This window comes from Bipolaris sorokiniana (assembly GCF_000338995.1).
Source record: "Bipolaris sorokiniana ND90Pr unplaced genomic scaffold COCSAscaffold_3, whole genome shotgun sequence".
NCBI classification, from domain to species: domain Eukaryota; kingdom Fungi; phylum Ascomycota; class Dothideomycetes; order Pleosporales; family Pleosporaceae; genus Bipolaris; species Bipolaris sorokiniana.
In genome coordinates this window covers 369,290-391,555 of record NW_006911897.1, presented here as the reverse complement: position 1 = coordinate 391,555, position 22,266 = coordinate 369,290, and the positions used below count along the sequence as shown (strand labels likewise).

Sequence of the window (22,266 nt, the reverse complement as noted above, 5' to 3'; positions counted from 1 at the left end):
GAGCGGCGCATTCGCCACATGCTCGCCAATTATCCCAGGCAGCTTGACAAACAATATGATCGGATGCTCTTCCTGGCGCAGGACCAGGAAGCTGATGCAGTTGCCTTCGCTATGGATATATTGCTTTGGACTGCTTTCTCATCCTGACCCTGCACACTAAAGGAGCTTGGGACTGTTGTAACAGCCGCTGACCACATCACTGGGTTCAATACTGATGAACTGGATACGGATTTTGTGGTAGCTATATCCCATGAATTCTTGCAAGTTAATACCTCGAATGACGGCGTGGTCTTGCTCCACACTAGCGCAAGACAATACTTGACCAAATGGTTCGGGAGTACAAAAGGTCATGGGGATCTTGCGTAGCAATGTGCTCAGTAAGAAAGTCATCCATACCCGCATGATGCTGTTAACATGGCGAAAGCTACCCGTCTTCGTGTGGCTTTGATTGGCAAGTGGAGCAACTGCTCACACATTATGTAGATCCCGAGCACTTCGAAGAGCCAACTCTACCATCTGAAAAAAGAAGTGAAGCATCTATAGAACTTTGGACTATTGTTGAAAAGATGTGGGCACGTTCACTGAGGTTCCAAGTTTTGGTTGACACCTATCCGTTTTTTGCCTACGCTGGAAACTATTGGCTACAACATGCTGACCTTGGGATTGAGCATTTCAATCTATCGGCATTCCCCTGGATACTGAATGAGAACTCCAGCGTATTCGCATCCTGGAGGTCTATGAGCAGCATAGAAGGTGGCCTCGTTCCCAAAAGGCTAGGAGATCTAGGAATGATGCAACTCGAAGGCCAGATGCTCACACACCAATCTCCTGACATTGTAGGTGTCTCAGCGCACCTTGGTTTGTCTAAGCTACTCTTCAAACTCCTTAAAGATTTTTCAGAACGAAACCACAAACATCGTGCATTGACTGCCGCAGCTTATGCAGGAATGGTCGAGAGAGTAACCACCTTGCTCTGTGAGAAGGATGTTTTGACTCCTAGACCCTTCCGCGCGCTTATGATGGTAGCGCCTTCAATTCATGTCTATATTGTCTCTTTATTGCTCGACGCTGTCAGAAGAGCAGGACACGGTGTTGATGATGGCAGGTTTAGCGATTGTATTATGATAGCTACCATTGGAGCCTGGCTCTCACCTACCTCAGACATGATCAAAGCAGTTTACGAAATATGCAGAAATCAGAACAACTAACGTTACAGCATCGATATGATCAAGATAGCCGTAAAAATGGCGACAAATGTACGGAATCCGATCCGAGACGACATGTGGGACGACGTAGCTGCCTTGGACGAGGCATACGGAGGCCAACAATGGTCACCATTAATGATTGCTTTATTACATGGCAATGAACACACTGTTCCAACTCTGTTAAAGGAGGAGTCATGTAATGCCAACGACATCCAGTATGCTCTAGCAACAGCTTCAATTCTCCGTCACCAAGCTTTTGCCAAAGCCTTCATCCAGCGCACCGAAGAGGCTTCAATAAGGGTTTCAAAGACCACAGCTCTTGCTTTTGCCCATAGCCAATCATGATAAAGCCATGGTGGAGTTGCTCATCACTCGTGACTCTCTGCGAGATCTTGCTATACTAGCTGAGGGAATGAGCAGTTCCAGGTGGGAGACTACAGTTGGTGCCGCTGCCGCGATTGGACATGTGCCCACCATGAAGTGTTTATTATCGCACAATTTTAACCTCCGCATACGGGACACTGATGGGAAAACACTGTTATATCACGCTGTCTGATATGGTCATGAGGATATGATACAGTTTTTGCTTGACAACACCTCACCCAAAGATCTGAGAATCAAGGATGCAGAAGGCAAAACCCCCTTGGATGTCGCAGAAGCTCGTGAATTCAACGGAATCGCAGCAAATTTTCGCACAGCACTAAGAAATGCTACAGGCACAAAGGAAAAATTGGTAGTGGGAGAAGAGAATGGAAGTCCGATGGAATCCAATAAGAGATAAGGGATATGAGGATAGGGCTGAAAAGCAGTTTGCAAGTTATGGAGACCGGAAAGAGTAGGTATGCATTGGAGTCGCGTCCACTGTCTCACACCTTATCTGGCAGATGTCAGTGACAGGCTTGCTCTAGCCACAGATGCCATAGCCGCAAGATCTGGAAATGGTCAGAAATCGGATGCAAATTTAATATTACATAAGATTCATCAGAGCTAGTCGTGCTACCCAGCATCCTTTCATAATCAGATTCGAGGTACCGTCCTATGAACATTGAAATATATGTACATAGGTAAAAGCTATAACAACTTCAAAATTGAAATCTTGGATTTTGTTAGCTCAATACGTAGAGCGACGTAAGGCGATTCTAATCCACTCCTTCTTTTTCTTTAGCAGTTCCGGTTGTGATATTATTGAAGAAAGAAAGGGGTACTTAGTGTTATGGATCAGGAAGCTTGGAACAAGTATGCATCAATCTATCACACAGGAGAAAGAAGGAGAGAAAGGCTATTGCTACAAAGTGTCCATCTTGAATATCTACTACTCGTACGTACCACCCGGCCAGTGGTTACATGATCGTCTTTATTATGTAGTTCTCTGGTATAGCTAACTAGGCAAAGGAGCGGGGCCGGCAGTGGCAGAGGTTGGATTGAAGCTTAAGGGTAGTAGAGAAAAATAGATGTCGAGCCGGGAATTGCGGAGCATGTATTTTGCCAATAGGCTGATCATAACGGTGGGCCATCAGGAAACAGTTTGATCTAAAGCGCTCTGCAGGCTTTTCCCTGGCAGGGCTGTTGGGAATGATAGTAGGTGTTGCTGCATGGGTCTGCGATGCTTACATAAGGCCGCCGACCCTTTCTTTGATGACACACAGGCGCGCCGTCCGATGTCGTGGATTCCGACGCTCACGGGAGGCCGTGCACCTATACGATAGTACCCCACATCCCCGACGTTTTGCAGCACGTAAGCTTGTTCAGCAAACTGCTCTTGTTGAATGCCTGCTCGCTCATGTCCTCCGCATTTTTCCGACTTAGGTACAGCGGCATGGCAGAGTCCGTGCATACGGTAGGCTTGCACGGCCACATGGAATTGTAATGGGCCCTGCATATTGCATTCACCAAAAAGCATGTGACGCGGCTTCGACGATTTTCTTTAGCAGGTTCTCAGCTTGATAATGAGGCTAGCAAGAGGCGGAGGCTGAATAGAGCGATAGGATGCAAACGCGACCGGGCTGTACAGTGAGCAGCAAACGACTTACAGCATAGATACGGTTGTTGGTTATTATTATTATTATTCCATTATAGTCCTGTATTAGCCGTTGGCTATGTAGGACTTTGGCCAAAGGCCGTTCTATCTAACTAGTTACAATTTGGTACGTTGTGCTGCATTGCGTGACTATGGTGCTTCGGCCTTTGTCTAGTTAAGCTAGTACTAGCTTTCTAGACGCCTGGTGCTAAAGAGCAGTTTGGTAACAGGGAGAGATATAGAGCAGCTAGGCTGCCTTCTAGCGAGCTCTCTTAGGGGATGGGAAATAGTGCTAGTAAAATCAGATTCGTTCTTCTTTGTTTTTTTCCTTCTTTTCTTCTTGTTTTTCTTATTTTTCTTCTTTCTAGCCTTCTTGGCCTAGGTGCCACTTTCTTATTCCTACTCTCGTGCTAGTGATAAAAGCTAGAGTAGCTTCTATACCGCTCGTAGTATAGAGTAAGAGTAGTAGTTTAAGTACTTTCTAGCCTAGAGTCTTTTTAAGCTTATTTCTCTCTACGCTATAGAAACCGCAGTATAGAAGTAGATACTCTGCTATTTATGGTCTTCCGCATTTACAGCGTTCTGTTTCTCTTCTTTTTACTCTCTTTAGATAGGCATTAAAGTATCCGTGCCCTATCTTAAGAGAATAGAAAGAGCTTAAAATCTCTCTTTTAGTGCCTCTTAGGATTACTAGTTAGTTTTTAAGCTTAAGGTTAAAGATAGCTCTATAGCTAGTCTTCTTTTCTTTTATTTTCTCCCTATACTTTCTCTATTCTTCTGCTTAGCTAGCTCTTTAGAGAAGCTTAATCTTAGTGCCTATAAAGACTAGGCTTATTTTTAATTCTTTTAGTGTTTATTTTATAGCTTCCTTTACTAAGAAACCTACTTTTTCGTTTCCTTCTATATCTGTGTGGCCTGGCGCCCATTTTAAGAAGATCTTTACTTTTTTATTTAGAATAGCTTTAGTAGCTTTTTAGCACCAAATTACTTACTGCTAGCTAGGCTTATCTAATAGGCTCTAGAGTCTATAGATAGCAGCTTAGTTATTAGCGTAAACGTAGATATTTTAGTATTTTTAAGCTATTTTAGCCGCGTATTTAAAGGCTATTATAATGTCTTTAAGCTCTCCGTTATAGATAAGTTAGTTCTCGCCTATATTCTTTGTCTTTAGATAGATTTCTTCTTAGTTTAGGTTATAGACTGCTACGCCTACTCCTATTCTATCTTCGTCTTTAGTTTTAGAGGCGTCTGAGTAGATTACTATAGAGTTATTCTCTATTATTTAGATATAATCTTTGTGCGCGGCTACCTCTTCTTCTTTTAGTTTCTTTAATATAGAGATATTATAGTTGAGAGAGTCCTATAGTCTAAACCAATATAGGACGATTTCTTCTATCTCTATAGTAGATAGGATAGAGCTTGTGATAGCCTGTAGTTATCTAGGTTTCTTTAGCTGTTTTAATTATGAAAGGTTTGTTTTTTATAGCCTTATAATAGCTTTTATAATTAGATAGGTTTAGGCTAGTTATATAGCTTATAGAGCGTATTTTTAGTTCGTTTAGCTTAGCCGTACGGCTGGTGACGGCAAGCTAGCTTTGATACTTATTGAGATAGCTAGAGCTGTTTTGAATACTCCTAGTACCTTTCTGCAAGCCGCGTTATATAGCGGCTGAAGCTAATCTTTAATAAAGCTCTGGTTACGCCAATAGATTAGCGACCTATAATCTGCAGTGCTTATAACGCATACTAGATATAGTTGTCTAATAGTAAAGAGAGATAGACTGTAGTCTATATTCGCTAATCTCTCTAGTCTATTAAAAGCTGTTTTTACTTAGCTAGCTCGAATAGCTACGTGTTCTCTAAAGGATAGCTTGTTGTCGAGGTATACTTCTAGCCACTTTATTATATCTTTGTAGTAGATTTTCTCCTTACTAGAGAGCTCTAGAGGTATTTCTTTTCTTTCTTTCTTCTTTATAAAGTAGATAAGCTCTGTTTTCGCTATATTAAACTTAATCGCTAGTTCTTTTCCTTTAGCAACTAGTTTCTTAACCTCCTGTTGTAGTATCTTAACGTTTTTCTTAATGGACGTTAACGAGGTTGTAATGGAGATGTCGTCGATATAGGAGAGCTGAAATCCATCTATTTAGTGGAATAGATCTCTAATGTAGATTAGAAAGAAGATTAGAGATACTAGGCTGCCTTATAGAATGCCTGCGTTAATCTCGCTAAACTCTTCTATTTGGCCGTTAAAGGCGAGCCTTAGAGATCTATTAGATAGAAAGGTTTTAGCCTAGATAATTAGGCTGATAGGCAGGCCTAGCCTTTTTAGTGTATTTAGGAACTGGTTGTGGGAAACGTAGTTAAACGCTCCTTTAACATCTAGAAAGACTGTTAATGTAGTGTAGCCTTATTATTTTTGGTGCTGGATTTAATCTACGAGGAGGAGAGCCGCGTCAATAGCTGATTTCTTTAGTCTACCTCCTATCTGGGAGTTGTGTAGAATGCTTATAGTCTTAGCTAGGTAGCTAAGTCTTTTAGCTATTATCCGTTCTATTACTTTACTTAGGCAGCTTAGAAGAGTAATTACTCTATAGGCCTTTAGGATAGAATAATCGGGTTTAGATGGCTTCTTTAGAATAGCTCCTATAGCTCTTCTCTAGCACGTTAGATGGTATCTATAGTTAAATAGTAGAGAGTAAGCTTTAAAGAACGTGTTTAGTTAAGCTTAGTAGGCAGCTGTGATAATTTCCTATAATAAAGCGTCTAGGCCTAGTATGCTACTTTTTACTTTATTAGAACACGCATATTCTAGTTCGGTTATTAATAGCGCTGGCCACTCCTACTCTTTCTCTTAGTAGTTATTGAAGCTTAGTGGTACTATACTTAGAGGCGGAGGAAATAGTGCTTTTTAGAAGGCTTTACACTTTCCTTTAAATAAGGTTTCTAGCGTCTCTCCTTAAATAGGAGAGATTCTTTTTACTCTCTTTTTCTTTGTATAGTCTATAGCTTTAAAGATAGATTATAGGTCTTCTTTTTCTAGAAAGTTATTCTAGTGCTCTCTTTTAGCTTTCTTAATTGCCGTTTAGTAGGTGTTTCGTGCTAGAAAGAAGTCTCTTTTAAGGAGATAGGCTTTCTCTATAGAGGTAGCTTAAAGTTATTACGCGAATATCCTTTGGCAGTGAGATACGTTTCTTCGTAGCTTAGTTAACTTCTAGCTCCACTAGAGCTTTACTTTTAGCCCTAGCTTTAGTTATGGAATAGCTTTATCTATAGCTTATTAGATTACTAGAGTAATAGCTTCTCTAATTGCGTCTAGCTGCAGCTTAAGCTCGTTATCTTAGCTTAGGAGTAGGTTTCTTAAATCTGCTTTTCTTAGTTGGTTAATCTAATCTAGGCCTTATAGAGCTTAGTTACTCTGTATAGCTTTATCTAGCTCTTCTCTAAATAAGTCCTAGTCTGCTCTTTTCGTATTATATCTTATTTAGCTAGTAGGGTTACTAACTAGGTTCTTTATTGTTTGGATTGAGAAGAGTATTCCGTAGTAATTAGATCCGATTTCTATCGTAGTTTGCCAGTCTTTAACTTTGTCTTCTAGATCTAGTGTAGCGATAGATAGATCTAGCGTTGTTTCTCTAGATAGATGGGGTCTAAAGAAGGTGGCTGTTCCTGGCGTATTAAGAAGGCTAAGGTGTTGGTCTTCTATCTAATCTGCTAGTTATTGGCCGCCTTAGCTAGTATTACTACTGCCTAGGTCCTACCAAGGGTGGTGCTTATTAGCGTCTATTAGTAGAAGAGTTAATATTGGTAGCTAGGTGTTTACAAGTATTCTTTGAAAGGTTTTTATATTTTCTTAGTTTTTTTAGTTATATACGTTGTAGATATTAAACTTTAAGCGTCCTTCTTATATCGTGATAGCAATAGCGTCAGGGTCAGCTATCTCCTTTAGCTAGCTTACCTCTGCTGTTAGAGATCTAGATATATAGAATAGAGCTCTTAGGCGGAGGTTTGGGTCTACTTTTAGAAAGATTTAGTAGAAGCTTTGGTGAGCTATTAACCTTAGGGCTTCGTAGTTATTACTGCTAGAAGGAGTAATCCACAGCTCTTAGATTGCAATAATATTAACTCTTTACTTAATTACTAGTTATAGTATTAACTCTGTAGCGTGTATACTTTTGTTTAGATTTATTTATAGTACTTTAAAATTTTCTATTATTATTTAATAGATAGAAGCACCTCGTAGTCTTTGCTATTAGCAAAATAGGGTTATTTATAGTTTTTATATTTTAGGAGTGTATAGTTATAGGCCTTTCTCTTCGCTTTATAAATACTACATTTATGCTAAGTAGTTAGGTAGTTTTCTACACAAAACTAGTAGCTAGCTAGGCTTTTGCACCTGCTAAAGTTGTGTCCGAATCCTTAGCACTTACTATATTAAGTAGTAGGTAGGATTTAGCAGTATTTCTTAACGCAGAGTAATTGGCCGAGAATTATTATTCTATTGCTAATCTTCTTCACTTCTTCTTTAGATTTAAAAGCAATAACAATAGAGCTTATTTACTTATCTTTCTAGCTTCTAGATAGCTAGTAGGGGTTCCCTATAATATTTTAGTTCTTATTATACGTTAGAATCTCTATATAGAGTAGCTAAAGACTTTTAGCTCTATTAAATATTATAGGCACTCTATGTACTATAAGTTTAGTCTAGAACTCTAGCAGCTAGGCTTTCTTAATTAGCAGCTAGTTTTGCTAAGTATTAATTTGCTTTAGTAGGAATTCTTCTAAGTATCCTTCGGTAGTTGTAAGGATAAGGTTATTTCTTTTACTTATTACTACTGTTACAAGCAACAAGAAGGATTCTCTCCTTGACGAGTGACGAGATGGCTGAAGGCCTAGGGACGTCCACGTCAGAAGGTAATGATCATCGCGGGGCGAAGATCACGTGATTGACATCACGCCAAGACAACCATCAGGCGCTAGTATGTGATGGCAGCAATCCTCTGATGGCAGCCGTCAGGACATCAGGCCAAGGAAAGGAAAAGTCGCGATGGCAGTGATGGCAGGACTGGAAGCAATGAGGATATAAGGATGGATGGATTTCATTATTACTCTCGTTGTGGTCAACTCAGATTGTACTTTCTTACTAGTATCTTTACTTAACAAGATTGTCACAAGTTAGTCTATCAAATAGATTAGTCTTGTCAAAAACCCTCCTTAAGCACGCCAACTCCACTGCATCGCCAGACAAGCCTCACGGAACACTAACGTAATACTCACCTGCCTTAGTGCGGACCAGGATAGAGAAGTATAGACCCATACCCCGTGTAACAACTACCTATTAGATAACTGGGCTAACAATACCTACCTTCTAGAAGGCTTAGTTAATCTTATTTCTTACTAGTAGAGAGCTAGTTATTTAGCCCTCTTCTAGTGTGACTAGCGTTTAGTAGTAAGATACTGGCTTTCTAGCTAGTTATATTTATTTATTTCTTAGCTAGACTATTATCTAGGCCTAGTTTAAGTTATTTACTGTAATTGCAGCGTAGGAGGTTTAGGCTAGTTTTTAGGCTAGTTAGCCTACTAGTTAAGCTTTATTAGAGGCTATACTAGTAGCTTATTTTAGTGTTTTTATTGCTTATTAAGAGGCGTTTGCGAGGGTCGCTGAGTAGTAAGCTAGTTTAGTAGATAGCTTTTCTATAATTTAGTTAGCTACTCTACCAGTTTCAGTATAGTCTCTAAAGACGTCTAGTAGCTCTAGTAGCTTATTTTGGGCTACGTGGGATTCTTCTATTATAGAGGCTTAAAGGATTAGATCTCTAGCCTAATAGATTGCCTGTTTAGAGTTCTTAGCGATTAGTTTTAGGCTAGAGGTATTCTAGTATAGATTTCTACCTCTATAGGTATTCTCTAGTGTAAAGTTAGCGTATTATTTATTTAGTAGTAGTATTAGTATTTCGAATATACTTAGTGTTAGTTAGTTTTAGGTAGGGGTGGCTGGAGCTAACTCTAAGTCTATTTCTCCATTAATTTAGGCCTCTAGTAGGCTCTTCTATCTGTTTTCTTAAGTATTTACCACAATAGTATCACTATCTAGCGGTATTTTATTACTAAGCTCTTTTCTTAGTAAGCAGCTAGATGGTCTGTGTGTTTTTGTTTTCGTGAGTGAGACGTGTTTAGATTAGCTACTTTACTAGCTTCTGGATCTATAGCGCGTAGGCTGCACGAGTTGGCTCTAGTTGTAATTGATTCCTTAGGATGGATTTGTATATATTTCGCTAAAATTACACCTATTCTGAAAAACTCGAAGTTGGTGTGTACGGTTGTTGGTTTGTAGTATGACATACTGCAAGTTTCGTCCTCTAAAAACAAAGGTATTTCTGAGGCGGTGCTGGCCCCCTAGCGATTTGCGCCATTCATCTCTTCTTTCACTTAGTTATGGGGATGACGAATAACCTTTGCCAAGCTGTAAATGGTGACTGGTGAGCCGTTGTCCGCGCCCCCGTTGCCACCCTCCGCCTTCTGTTGGCGGCTACTTTCTCGACGCAGGACACTCTCGAATCCGATTCGCCCACGGCTATGGCACACCCCACCCCGACCTCAACACTTTCTTCCTTCCAGGCTATCACGATGTTCTTTTGCAACGCAACGAAGTTCTTCCCTCTAGCTCCCACGTTAGCTGACTTGCTCCGCGTGACACTGTTCTAAAGAATCATCTAGGCCAATTCGCTCACTAGTAATTCTGTGGATTTAGTCCACCCTACTTGGCATCCAAAGCGAGTGGGGTAGGTAATTTTGTATGGATTGCCCAGAGTAGATGGCTCACACTTCTGTCTCTATGGGGTTCATCACCCTTGTCTTTTCTAAGCTTATAAACAGTCGACTGCCTCCCGTAGGTTTCCTTTGCACTATCGACGAAGACTTTTTGTGCTCAACAAGCATCATAACTTCGCTTTCCAATATACTCCGCACTCCGAGCATTGCCCTTCTCAAACAAAAGGCCCTTGAACATACGATACCATCTCTAGGATGAAGCATTTCTTCACCAATCTCTTCAACAAGATCTTCAGCCGCGGCGAGCGTGACCAGTCCCAGGATGTTTCTGGTGCCTCTAGAAACGATGCTATCGGTCCCAGAGTTCTCCATGACGGCTCCTTTGATACATCTGTCGGGGTAGATGTTGTCTTTATCCACGGCCTTCGAGGTTCTCGTGTTCAGACTTGGTCAGCCGGAGAGTATTTCTGGCCAAAGGACTTCCTATCAGAGGACCTGGAGAATGCAAGAATCATCACCTGGGGGTACGACGCAAACGTAGCTAATGGTTTCAGCTATGCAAGCAGGGAGAGTATACGTGGTCATGCTGAGACGCTGCTTCGTGATCTATACAGAATCCGACGCTCGACTGTAAGACCCTGACATTCACTTTTACTTCCCACAGTACTGAACACGCATTCTAGACACGGCCAATCATCTTTGTCTGTCATAGCCTCGGAGGCTTGGTTTGCAAGGAGGCTCTGATCATAGCTGCCGCGTATGATAAGCACCAACGCCACCCTAACCTTGCCGCTACCTATGCCAACACTAGAGGAGTAATTTTCCTCGGAACACCACATCGCGGAAGCGAAACGGCGGCTCTAGGACAAGTGCTTGCCAAGATTGCCGTCCTTCATCAGCCGAATATACAGCTGCTTGAGTCCCTTCAAGTGGATTCTCACACTCTAGAGAGGCAGCGTGAAGAATTCATTACCATCTCTAGGAGTCTCTCTATCGTGTGTGTGAGAGAGGAATTACCAACACGTATCGGCATGGTAATACCCCTGCAATCAATAACAGTTGTTCTTCGCTAAGATTCTTTAACAGATTGTGTCAGAGGCATCAGCATCCTATGATGGCTTTGAAATTGAGAGGGGAGCCATTCCTGCTGATCATGTCAATATGGTCAAATTTAGGAGCAAGGAGGATATAGGTTATGAAAGGGTTCTGTCTTGGATTCAAGAGATGCAGGGCTAGAGCCTCATGTGATAATGTTTAGTTGGGAACCAAGTCCCTACCTTGAGATGCGCTGCAACCTGTAGAGAATGGCCACGCTAATAGAGTAATTTTATGTTCAAAGTATAATAGTAGATATTTAATACATACTATGAAATTACTAAGTTTCAGCACTAAGAGAGTCGATTACATGGAGGCTGGCGTATAGCGCCAAGGTCCATCACGAAAAGATCACAATCTCTGAAAGATTTATCATATGTTGATCCTTGAAAAAAGAGAGATATTTTTTGATTGAGATGAAGAATGACAATGTTTTCAACCCGTACCCACCGAATGTTGCCACGAAGTGTTGTGACTTTCCTTTTGTGCTGTCTTGCAGAGAGTAACGTGACTTGGTGGCTGAGCGGGGTCTGCCTAGAGCTGAAAACTAACATCAGTCACGGGTAATTGCACAGCCCCGTAAACAACAACAGTATAAGTAGTTGAATGCCTTGAAACAGGTGTAAGTGGAAGCTCAAAATGCCGGACAGCATCTCTTTGAAACCTGAAGTCCAAATCTACGTACCGTAAGTAGGACTACATGCGCTGGATGCTGCAAGCTGCGTCTGGAGAAACTGAATCTGTTTAGATATGTGCATATGGAGAAACATATCAACAAAACGTCCGATGGCCTCGTTGTGCTCGAGAGAGATCAGAAGAGTACGAATGCCCATACTGGTTGCTTGGTCGCTTTGAGTTGTGGCGCAAGTATCTGGTTATGCGGTACTGGGCTTGGCACCATCGGGTTGGCGATGCAAGAACGAAGTCACAACAACCTGTTAAGATACTTGCAAGATGTATGTCTACTACATATTTTTTTTCCTGTAATTTGCTTACGAGACAGATTGTGGCTGGTCCAATACAGCAGTCGTCCAGCGCTGCCTTGGCTGGAAGCATAGCCTTGTGTAGCGTTGGGTATGTGACAGCATGTATAATAGCTTATCATCGGAATCCAAGTTTTGTCGCATTCACGACTGCATTTTGCATCGCTGCAGTCTTTTTCGAAGGCTTGTGGAATGGGCTCCGTGTGAGCCTCATGGAAAGGCTCGCAGTTGTGATGCCGTTAGCAATCAACATCGGTGTTACATTGGCATTGAATCGTCGAAGAACCCCAAAGTCTCGGGGTTTACGGATAGTTGGCGACAGTGCATAGCAAGTCTTAAGATACGATTCTTTTTCTATTCATGGGAACTGTTCGAGCGATCCGGACGTGGGTCGATTCACCGGGTTTGGTTGGTGACTAGGCATTCTTTAGCAGATGCAAACGAATATCATTATCGCAGATTGCAGTATCCTAATTTAATTTTGATGAAAGATCCAAAAGCGCTCGTATCTGAGGCGGTTAACGAAGATGATTTGGATATAAAATAAAATTGACCATCATATGTTGCATGGGGATGAAGATGATCCGCCCAATAAGTTTGCGCACTGAAGCAGGTCACTAGGGTGTGGGGGAGGGGGAGCATGGGGGGAATCCCAGCGCGGGTGCGGCCCGTGCCCTGAATACTTACCATCCCATCGTCATTCGGTCGGTATGTAGGATCTCCGCAATTAGGCCCAATCCGCCTTTCTTCTCAAAAACGCATCTATATCTTCCAGAACTCTTAGGCGACAGCAACTAGGTATAGTTTGGAGCGATTCGCGCCATAGTCAGTGTAAGTCAATTATCATGGACATTACCACGCACCAATTCACCCTCCACACATCTGCACAGAAGCGACTGACAGACTCCTCGTACATAGCACCTGCTGTTGCTGCCCACCTAGGCGCAAGTAGAGCTTACTTTATTCTTGAATGTACACGCTGCTACATCAAGTGCTATGCGTCCCTCAAGAAGCCTGCGTCCAGGCCAAGGAAGTCAGGCACGGGAATCTGGTCGTGGAAGGGGCGCGTCCTCCCATAATCAGACTACGTCACGAAACTACCGCAACGAACGAGATTACCAAAACCTCGATACGCTACCGCCCCCAGCGCACTGGCTGCAACCTACACCGGCGATAGTTCAGTACAACTTTCACCACCATCTGCCAATAGGAGGAACAAGTCAGGTTGTGCAGACGCATTCAAGCACAGGATATATTGTGGGCGATGTGTTTGTACCGATATCAAGCACCATAACTACGACTGTATCCACTGAGTCGCATATGGAATACGGGTCACCACTGGAGGCGTACAGTCCAGCAAGTGAACCACCAGAACCTTTGCCATCCCATTTGGACAGCCATTATTTCGACAATGTCGGCTCACAATTCGCTGCTGAGGGCACTCCATCGCTAGCCGCAAGCGATGGATCAGGCGACTATACTGGTATACAGGACGACCGCAGCCCATATCCTCCTGTCATGGACGTTGCTAATGACGGCAGAGCTGGAGGCTTCGACCCAGCTAGAATGCCAGACCTGAACAAAGGAGGTGAGGTTGACTCCGACCGAACCGATTTGTTGCCATCGGACCCCTCCAGGGCTTATTTGGAATCATTTCCTGATGAAGCCTGGCTTCGCCCAATTCCGCTACGCATACGGCGTGCTTCTACATTCCCGCTGTTGGGCCAGTATGGGGATGCTACTGAGAATCTGGTAAGCCATTCTGCATCTTTCCATGTCTTTTTGGGGTTCTTTTGGCTAACAATTCTTTAGGCGGATAACCTAGAAACACTGCAAGTAACGACTGGTTGAAGTCGTCATGATTCCTACATTTCTATCCATCCAGGCATCGGAGAGTCATGTCGTGTGAGGCATTGGCGTTGGCATTGGCTTTGGCATTGGCGTTGGGAATATAACCTTGGAGATTGACGATGGATATACGCGGCATACTTGCAGCAAGATTTCACGCTGTACATTAGACAGGTGCTCATATGGGGAAATCACTGCTTCGGGTCCTGGTAATGAGAGACCATGGTTCTGCCCCCAGACGATACAATTCAAAAGACGAGTGACAACTATGACACATACTGGGGAAAGAAGGAGGTCTAGAGTTCGAGTGCTTGTATTTAAGAACCAACAGTAACGGATAGACACTCCATGCAGAACATCTATCCCTTAATGGGCTAAGAACTCTAAGGGCTATATACAACAGCCGTATAATGAAACACCGAAGCGCTGGGTGGAAGACTACCACATGGCTAAAGCGGGCACAAGAGAGCCAGGTGGCGCAACAACATGGCCGCCAGAAGAGCGTCGAAACATCGGGTGGATCGATACTCGAGAAAGGAATGAGAACGCCTAAGCGCTGGGTTACCTGATGCAAGATAACAATAGCAGCGATGAACCGCTGAGTGATGACCACGAAGTGGAACGCCGAAGCGCTGGGTGGCATGTGATTAAAACGAAATCCAAACAAAAGCAAGCCACACCCGGAACGCTTCCGAGGTGGGCTATACAACTCCAGTCTTTATATTCTTGATGGGTATCATATCGTAGTCGTCTTGGGGTATCATGAATGCGGTGTGATGAATGTGCGGCGGTCGTAGAGCGGGTGCAACGTGCAACATCGTGAGAGTCGAGAAGTAAGAGGGCATACGTGTAGTCGGAGGATGGGGATGTTGGACGTTGCGCGGCGACCGGTAGAGACGATGAATGATCTAACCGTTGTTGCCGGGTTGGGCGTCCAAGTTCGCGAGTTGGTGCGCCCCTTCAAGGCCGAGCTCAGGGTCGTGCGCGTCGTCTTGAGGTTGCTGCTGCGGTGGAGGCTGAGGGGGTAGAGTTTCGTACCCCCAAAAGCCATTCCAGGTTTTGCGCAGCAATCCGGACTCGACACTGTTGGCTACTTCTTCGATACCAGCGCGGACGATGATGGCTAGGTCCACGACCAGCGGGCCCCACACGAACCAGTCGAACAGGTCAAGACCTGCCCAGATCATGGACCCTGTCATGAGAAGTGCAAGGACGAGGGAGAACACCGACCAACTGCAGGCAACATTAGACATGGTTCATAGATTGGTACCTATGTCATTAGGTGAACGGCTTACTATGGATGTTCTTTGGCATAGTGCCATGTCATGCTAATGTAGACGACCGTGCAAGCGACGTACACTGTGCTCGTGCTGGTACTGGTCAGTTGAGGATCCAAGAAGAGTTGGGGAACCTCACGACATACATACATAATGTTCAGAGCCCAAAGTGGAAAGCCATTTATGTGGTTAAAGGGGTGTTCTTTATATCGAGCCGCAACGTTAAGGAAGAAGTTCCAGAGACCAATCAGGACCATGAAGAAGAACACAACAAGTCTGATTGAACGGGGTGTGCTAGGCTCCATGATGTACTTGTTTTGGGCAGGAGTGAGGAGGTCGCGTTGTAGATGTGGCGTGTTTGCGGTGGTGTTTGAGTGGGATGAGATGGGCCGACGACGGGCGACGCCGATGGGTGAGGTTAATGCGAGGAGGAGAAAGATGCTGCCAGGCAAGGTAGCGGTTGTGAGCTCAGTGCGAGCCCACAGCCAAGTTGAGGACTGCAAGAAGCAAATAACAGTTGTCCAAGGTGTGTGCGATGGTTTGTGTTGTAGAGGGTGGGCTGCGCGGGAGGCCTTTTAAAGTAGCTGTGCAACTTTGAGCCGCAAGGAGGAGCTCACTTGTGCTAGCAAATGACTGTACTAACAACCCCGCCGAAACATCCGCCCCTAAACACTCACAAGCAATGCTATTAATCCCTGTTGCCAAGGGCCGGGAAAAAGAATCGCCTAAGGCAACACTGTGCTAGCCAAGGTCGTGCTCACCGATTTCCTTCCTTGAACCACTTCAATTACCACAGTTGTTGCAAGGAGATTTCTCACGCATTGTTCTCCAACCCCGTGCAGGAACTTTACAAGAGCGGAACGAAGCTGGCACTTGGACAGCCACACGCTGCGCCAAGGTCTCCAAATTTGCACAGCCTCAACATAGCCCCGTTTGCGTTTGGTGATAATTTACTTAAAGGCAACGCATATCTGATATTCGGAATGCTTTTGCAATATACGCTCCTTAGGTAGGTGGACTGACAGCGGTAATGAGAGCAGCTAGAGAGGTGGTGCTGACAATCATAGCTCGACTTCGGCGTCATGGGGAAGCGTGTTTTAAACAACGATACCAATCGGCGATACTCTTCCCACAGGCGGCCCCGGCTGCTGGGATTCGCTATGGGGACGGCAATGTGGGTATCGAGCGCTGCAACAAGCACTTCGATTCTTGCATTGCAACCCCACCCAACCGGGAACGATGTTCTCAGGAGATGGCAAAGCGTAAGCCCACCTTCCTTCCTCATCCAGTGGCTTGCAATAACGCTGATGTTAGCGGAAGTTTATTAGTCAACAAGTGAAAAACATACCAGACTCGGTACTCTTCACTGGCATCGCACTCTGCTCGGCACTCTATGCTGCTTCTTGCATGCACGTTTACCACACAGCCCCAAGGTCCGTGTCGATTACGTTGACAGCGTGTATTCTCTTAGTCTTTTTGGAAACAGTTTGGAATGGCCTTAATGTGACACCTGTAGAAAGGCTAGCTGTTGTTTTGCCGAGCCTGGTCAACATTGGACTTAGTTGGATACTTGTTCATCAATCGAGAGAACTACCCAAAATTGTTCTGGAAGGGCTCGAACCAGAGGTGTGACAGAAATAGCTACAGCGCACCTTGCTCTCCCCAGTCTTCTCCACTCTTAGTCCATGCGGGCATACTAGTGGAGACAGAGCTGAGAAGAACCCAAACTCCCTGCACCATATACGTTATCAATAGATATATAACCCAGTTGTTTTAAACCTCTTTTCTCGGCGTGAAGCAAGCAACAAGCATGGTCGAGTTTTGAATGACATTGGCTGCATGCGCGAGTTGCCTGATGAGCTTCATAGTCTGTGGCGCTGATCGCGGGGTCGGAGCTAGCTGAATTGCAAGAAGCCTGGGCGGGCTGTTACTTGTTCTCCCTCAGTCCATTTCGCCAACTGTAAGCACCTACCAGAGCTTTCTGAAATCAGAACAGACCTCGACCATCTAACTCTTCCTCGTGTTTTCAGGTATTGTGCTTGGGTCTTCGATACGCGAACTTTGGTGACAGGATGTCACGAAGAGCTATGTTGATGTCGTTGAGCGCAGGCGTGATGGAGGTTGACTTTCAATCGGCTAGTGAAGCTTGTACGAGTAGGCCCTAACCAGAATGTCTCTTTAAGTCGCTAATATTACTGATAAGCTGTCGTTGACGACGAAACGAGCGACCAACCTCTTCCGCCAACCGCTATCGCATCTCAGCCCACATCGAGGATGAACCAGGGCTCGTCGTCTGAGCCCTCCCCGCGCGATGAGAGGCGTAGGGTGTTTTTCCGCAAGTACCTCGATCCAAATAACAGAAATCGGACGCGGCCAAATAACGCGAGGGATACAAGCGGAGTGCAGAAAAGTGCTCATGAGCAACGCACCCAGTCCAATAGGCTGAGTGAGAACACAAGGAGCAATCCGGAAGGCCGTACTTCGCATGCTCGAATCATTCCCAGTCCTCACTATCCTCCAGTGCCAACTACTCAGATCTATAACGTCCACTACCATTACCAGGTACCACCATACTACGTTGATCTTGACCCATGCGCACCTGTCCACTTCCAACGAGTTATTCCCAACCAGTTGCAAGATTTGAGACCAATACCCCATACTAGCGCTCGGCCTATCATCGCTCATGGTGCTCACGAGCAAGCCGTAGGCTCGCAGGGCCGACCGCAATCGCAAATACAAGCACAGCAACAAGCCCTTGAAATAGCTTCCGCTGCAGCACAGCAGCAAGGCTTGAACTTCATTTCACGGCCGATTGCTAGCTCTGATCATGGCCACTTCCCTCATGTGGGTGTCGCCATCACACCTCCCTCGAGCGCCAACGCTGAGCCGAGACCGATCACGCGAACGCAAACCATGCCAGCTCGGACGACCCTATAGCTCAGCAGATCTTATTTAGTTTTACCATGGTCCATATAAATGTATTTTTCTCAAACCCCGCGGTTTCCCAAATACTAACTCTTTTGATAGATTGCCACGAATGTCGTCAGTCGATCCGTGTTACACGTTTACTCGATTCCATTTCTTTTAGGCGTTGCAGGCGTTCCAGTTGTCGATACATCTTTGGTATCCGATATAAACCGGTCCTCGTGTAGATTGGATCACTGGCACAAGATCGGACAGAAGAGGGAGATGATAGGTATAGGCGATATGAGGGAAGACGTTGACATTTTCTTCTAGTGTGCGGGTGAGGACGGACGGAGGTTAAGTGGAGTTCAGGCCGTGTCTCGGCATTGGCGCCGATCAATAAAATTGCGCTACCAATCTCGGAGAATTGCTTATGCAAGTGAGCATGATTCGTCACGGATGTTGATAGCCGTTATTGTGTAACAATGAACCCAGTCTATATTACACAACGCAAGGCTGCAACATGCGCTAATAGCCCTTCGATCACAGCGGAGACTACTATGTTATGTCGTGTAGGCTGTGGTCGCTCCTATATCGAATTTTTTTTCAGTAGACTTTGGGCTCCCAAGCAACATGTTTTAGTGGCAATCAGACAAGAGAGAGCGGGCTCTCTTGCTCGCTCTGTATGTGGTCGACGCATCGTGGAAAGAGCAGTTCTCTGATATTAGAGAAATCGCCGCAAATGTGGTGGTGCCTACCTGATATAGCTTAGCGTAGATACTACACAGTGGTCCGGATCTCTGGAAGATCCAAACAATCAATCTTACATCCCGCCTCTACACCCATCAACCTGTGGAGTAGGAAGGCGCACGATAATCTTCCTGCTGGATGGCAGCTGCGAAAATCTCGATATGCAGGTTGCCGCAAGCCCACTGCGCAATCTTTTTCGCAGTTTCATTGTTCCTGGCAACCCATCGACTTCCGGCCGGAGCTCAGCTTATATAGCCTGTCTTCGGTGATGTTGCTGTGTATGTTGTCTAGAATACACCTGGTTACACTTGAGTATTTCAAGATATGGCCCTTGATAACATCGCTAGATGTGACCACCACAACTTTTCAGTTCGCGACGTGGCGGCCAATTGCAGTGGGATCGCGATACGAATGATCCATGTCACCTCGTTTAGGCATCGAGTTGCGGCGTAGCCACGATATATACCTGCTGTTGGGTATTCCGTTCTGAAATACCAAGCACGGCTGCTGGCGTCGAAATCCCCACGAGGGTAAGTCCCGATAGTAGCCATGTTGATCATGCCATCTTTCTCTACAAATCTATCCCCAAGAAATCGAAACTCGGCTGGACATTTGCCTGTGTAAAGGATAAGATGATTCTCAGGTAACGTGGGGACCGGTTCGACAAAGGTGCAAGTGGTTTACAGATAGAAACCGCTAGCACTTATGCCACTGTGGGCCATGCCGGATGATGCATGAGTCTGGAAACCAGGTGATTAAGAAGATTGAGCCTCGTTGCCACCGAAAAGATTTTCCATCTTAGGTCGCTTTTTCTGTCTCTTGGCCAAGAGTGCACTTTCCGCAGATTTCTTGATTTTCTCGTCAATGAATAGAACATGATTAAACCTCATTCGCAGCGTATCGAAAGCCTAATAAAAAGGAGTTTCCGTCTCACATACCTCCCAAAATCCTAGATTGAGGACGGCGGCGATGGTGTCTGCTGTAAGTCCAACGCTGGTGTACGCATCCGCGACTGGCAGATATTCAAACCTAGTATTCAGTTGCGTGAGACGTCCCCGAATGAACGAAAGCAATTCAGCTTCTTCATCCTCTTAATCATTAATCTAAGCTGACTTCAGATTGTCGAAGATACGTTGTGCTGTATCTCTATCCAGGCCGGTGAACTCGAGTGCTTCGACGCTTACTGGGGAAGCGGGGTACACCAAGTCGGGCAAAGCAACCAAGGATGGCGAGAGATAGCTCGAGCTTATCTTGCACTTGGACGGGCCAATTCATTCTACAAGTTTGTGCTCATGAAGCGCCTCATATCCCTCCTGGTTGGGTTTTCCAGACATCTTGCGGGTCGAAGTTGAGTGGGATGTGTTCAAGGGGAGCGCAGTACTAGCTTCACCCTGTAAGGGAGTGTCAGGCTACCAGGATGAAAACCAAAACTTACTCCTAGATTTTGATAACCATTTTAGAATTAAACCCCATTTTTCCTTCTGTGTTCCGATTTGCAGGAAGGATTTTCTAAGTTTTAGTGCCGAAGAAGCTCTCTTAATTTCTCCTTGACTGACTACTGCACCATTCGAGGAAAAAAGATACTGTATCTAGCCACTTCAGATAGCCCTTCTTAGCCAATATTACAAGTATCAATAAGGATGGATGAATAGCGATTGGAGGGGGGAGGCCATGTTTTATAGTGTCGAAGGTGAGTCACGAGCGGAAAGTATGGTTATGGCCTCCGCCAAACATGGTTATGTCCTGCGCAAAAACGCAGGGGCACTTCGCATTACCACTACGTGATAGCTAACCAAATAAGGAGCTTAATCTGGGGCGAAGTGAACCAGAAATTTTAGCAAAATAATGCGTATCATCGTACTAGGGGACTGGTATTTTCGACAAGATGGGATTGATGACGCGCTTGGCACTCTGCAAGACATTGAATGATTACTTGCGTGTCTGCCTGAAAAAGTTATAGAATAGCGTAAGGTACATATTAGAGTGTTAGATTTTATTAATTAGTGCTGCAGAAAATAGATAACACTCTAATTGCCAGATTAGAATGGATCTTAGGATCTTCTCACTGAGTGCATCTCAAAGACTGAAGCTATATCAGTCTGAGAAGAAGTATACCAGAATCAAGTAAGGAGCGCTATAATTAGTTAAAGTTTCAGATGTGCTTAAAGTTCAGAGATGCTTGGAGTCCATAGGGTAGCGGGCTCGCTTATCTGAAATATTACGCGTACACTTACGTGGGGATTCGCGGTGAAGAGCACAGCCCCCCACTTCAGATATTCGACTTCATAAGTTCGAAAAAATGGAAATTATCAGCTCTGGGTACCGTTATCGAAAGCCTTTCTCGCATTCACGGATGCAGCACTACTTCCGATAACAGAAATGCCATTCGACTTCGATGCGTATGATAAGAAGTGCTCTCAGATGTCACCGGAGGAACTACACCTTGAATGGAATCACTATACACGTCTTATCAGCGGTGCGGCAGCTTCAGCTACTCTCGGTGGATCAGCACTGGTGTTTACTGGGGGTGTTAGTATAATTGGAGTTGCCATTGGGTCCGCAGGCTTTTACAATGCTCGAAAGAAGCGTCAAATCCTTAAACGACATCTTGACCGAGAACATCGTACGAATCGTAAGCGAGACATAGTGGGATCGGCGGCCTTCAACGGTGCTGTGGGACTGACGACACTTGGTTTGGGGACTCTGGGCGCTGAGAAAGTACTGGAGCTGGGTATTGAAAACGGGGTTTTTGGACGCGCAGCTGAAACGGGGGTCAAGGTTGCAACCGGAGTGGTGGTGAACGGAGTCAACACGGCTGCCGATGACAGATATCATACACATAAGAAAAAGAGAGAAGCAAAACGCGCCTGTCTAGCTGTCGAGAGAAAACACGAAGACGGACAGAAGAAGCGCAGTACAAGAGTGCTCGGTTCAATCAATCAACGTTGACTGGGAGTGGAGATTTTAGCTATGAATATGTATTGCCCATACATACCATAGGTTCAAGCATAGGAGTTGAGCACCAATCTAGGTTAGAAGGTAATGATTATCCCGGTGCGAGGATCATCTAACTTGCTATCCCGCCAAAGGAGGGATGGACACGCTATTATTATACATCCTCTGGAAGGATATATCGAAATGATGGAAGGGACAGTATAACTAAAAGTAATGAAGATACATAGATGGAAAGATTTTGTCATCACTCTTGTAGTGGTAACTCTCAAAAAGCACTTTCTTACAAGTTCTTCACTCCATAAGATGGTCGATGTTAGTCTATAGCCGTGTCATGCATAGGTATGGTAAATCAATCTGGGTATTGCCTCTGTGATTTAATATCTTCAATTTTCCCTGGTGTGCAACAGAGTTGTATGCCAGGGGTGTTAGGCCAAGTTTTACTGTTCGATAGGGCCGATATGATG

At 44.7% G+C, this 22,266-nt stretch overlaps 10 protein-coding genes across 10 annotated transcripts; 7 read left to right on the top strand and 3 right to left on the bottom strand.

Annotated features, from left to right (window-relative positions):
- Positions 1-414: 414 nt before the first annotated feature.
- COCSADRAFT_23457 (uncharacterized protein) lies at positions 415-1,550 on the top strand (the record flags this gene model as incomplete). Its single annotated transcript, XM_007698233.1, has 3 exons — positions 415-436; positions 484-1,105; positions 1,217-1,550. The coding sequence occupies 3 exons, from the start codon at positions 415-417 to the stop codon at positions 1,548-1,550; spliced, it is 978 nt and encodes a 325-aa protein (XP_007696423.1).
- A 5,153-nt stretch (positions 1,551-6,703) lies between these two features.
- COCSADRAFT_82980 (uncharacterized protein) lies at positions 6,704-6,925 on the bottom strand (the record flags this gene model as incomplete). The annotated part of the gene is made up of 1 exon (XM_007698592.1): positions 6,704-6,925. A coding segment is annotated over one exon (222 nt), but the record flags the coding sequence as incomplete, so codon positions are not given.
- A 2,944-nt stretch (positions 6,926-9,869) lies between these two features.
- Positions 9,870-11,377, top strand: COCSADRAFT_187879 (uncharacterized protein). Its single transcript, XM_007698591.1, has 3 exons — positions 9,870-10,620; positions 10,674-11,024; positions 11,077-11,377. The coding sequence occupies exons 1-3, from the start codon at positions 10,246-10,248 to the stop codon at positions 11,224-11,226; spliced, it is 876 nt and encodes a 291-aa protein (XP_007696781.1). The 5' UTR covers positions 9,870-10,245; the 3' UTR covers positions 11,227-11,377.
- Positions 11,378-11,669: 292 nt separating this feature from the next.
- On the top strand, positions 11,670-12,458 carry COCSADRAFT_284024 (uncharacterized protein). The gene is made up of 3 exons (XM_007698590.1): positions 11,670-11,707; positions 11,834-12,041; positions 12,089-12,458. Exons 2-3 carry the CDS (start codon positions 11,844-11,846, stop codon positions 12,395-12,397), a joined length of 507 nt encoding a protein of 168 aa, XP_007696780.1. The 5' UTR covers positions 11,670-11,707; positions 11,834-11,843; the 3' UTR covers positions 12,398-12,458.
- Positions 12,459-13,064: 606 nt separating this feature from the next.
- COCSADRAFT_168267 (uncharacterized protein) lies at positions 13,065-13,919 on the top strand (the record flags this gene model as incomplete). Its single annotated transcript, XM_007698589.1, has 2 exons — positions 13,065-13,820; positions 13,881-13,919. 2 exons carry the CDS (start codon positions 13,065-13,067, stop codon positions 13,917-13,919), a joined length of 795 nt encoding a protein of 264 aa, XP_007696779.1.
- Positions 13,902-14,692, bottom strand: COCSADRAFT_284009 (uncharacterized protein). The gene has a single exon (XM_007698588.1). It carries the CDS (start codon positions 14,557-14,559, stop codon positions 14,095-14,097), a length of 465 nt encoding a protein of 154 aa, XP_007696778.1. The 5' UTR covers positions 14,560-14,692; the 3' UTR covers positions 13,902-14,094.
- A 132-nt stretch (positions 14,693-14,824) lies between these two features.
- On the bottom strand, positions 14,825-15,498 carry COCSADRAFT_81990 (uncharacterized protein; the record flags this gene model as incomplete). The annotated part of the gene is made up of 3 exons (XM_007698587.1): positions 14,825-15,149; positions 15,212-15,286; positions 15,344-15,498. 3 exons carry the CDS (start codon positions 15,496-15,498, stop codon positions 14,825-14,827), a joined length of 555 nt encoding a protein of 184 aa, XP_007696777.1.
- Positions 15,499-15,986: 488 nt separating this feature from the next.
- Positions 15,987-17,269, top strand: COCSADRAFT_33917 (uncharacterized protein). The gene is made up of 4 exons (XM_007698305.1): positions 15,987-16,202; positions 16,261-16,455; positions 16,508-17,153; positions 17,224-17,269. Exons 2-3 carry the CDS (start codon positions 16,276-16,278, stop codon positions 16,823-16,825), a joined length of 498 nt encoding a protein of 165 aa, XP_007696495.1. The 5' UTR covers positions 15,987-16,202; positions 16,261-16,275; the 3' UTR covers positions 16,826-17,153; positions 17,224-17,269.
- COCSADRAFT_23453 (uncharacterized protein) lies at positions 17,266-18,130 on the top strand (the record flags this gene model as incomplete). The annotated part of the gene is made up of 2 exons (XM_007698232.1): positions 17,266-17,341; positions 17,397-18,130. The coding sequence occupies 2 exons, from the start codon at positions 17,266-17,268 to the stop codon at positions 18,128-18,130; spliced, it is 810 nt and encodes a 269-aa protein (XP_007696422.1).
- A 3,050-nt stretch (positions 18,131-21,180) lies between these two features.
- COCSADRAFT_351596 (uncharacterized protein) lies at positions 21,181-21,837 on the top strand. The gene has a single exon (XM_007698586.1). The coding sequence runs from the start codon at positions 21,227-21,229 to the stop codon at positions 21,794-21,796; it is 570 nt and encodes a 189-aa protein (XP_007696776.1). The 5' UTR covers positions 21,181-21,226; the 3' UTR covers positions 21,797-21,837.
- The last annotated feature ends 429 nt before the right edge of the window (positions 21,838-22,266 follow it).

Bases quoted from the DNA above. Each gene is read 5' to 3' on its own strand.
- COCSADRAFT_187879 (XM_007698591.1), top strand. From the start codon at position 10,246: ATGAAGCATTTCTTCACCAATCTCTTCAACAAGATCTTCAGCCGCGGC. The intron at 10,621-10,673 runs GTAAGACCCTGA...CACGCATTCTAG, and splicing joins ACAGAATCCGACGCTCGACT to ACACGGCCAATCATCTTTGT. The intron at 11,025-11,076 runs GTAATACCCCTG...ATTCTTTAACAG, and splicing joins TACCAACACGTATCGGCATG to ATTGTGTCAGAGGCATCAGC.
- COCSADRAFT_284024 (XM_007698590.1), top strand. From the start codon at position 11,844: ATGGAGAAACATATCAACAAAACGTCCGATGGCCTCGTTGTGCTCGAG. The intron at 12,042-12,088 runs GTATGTCTACTA...CTTACGAGACAG, and splicing joins TGTTAAGATACTTGCAAGAT to ATTGTGGCTGGTCCAATACA.
- COCSADRAFT_284009 (XM_007698588.1), bottom strand. From the start codon at position 14,559: ATGCCACCCAGCGCTTCGGCGTTCCACTTCGTGGTCATCACTCAGCGG.
- COCSADRAFT_33917 (XM_007698305.1), top strand. From the start codon at position 16,276: ATGGGGAAGCGTGTTTTAAACAACGATACCAATCGGCGATACTCTTCC. The intron at 16,456-16,507 runs GTAAGCCCACCT...CGCTGATGTTAG, and splicing joins TTCTCAGGAGATGGCAAAGC to CGGAAGTTTATTAGTCAACA.
- COCSADRAFT_351596 (XM_007698586.1), top strand. From the start codon at position 21,227: ATGCCATTCGACTTCGATGCGTATGATAAGAAGTGCTCTCAGATGTCA.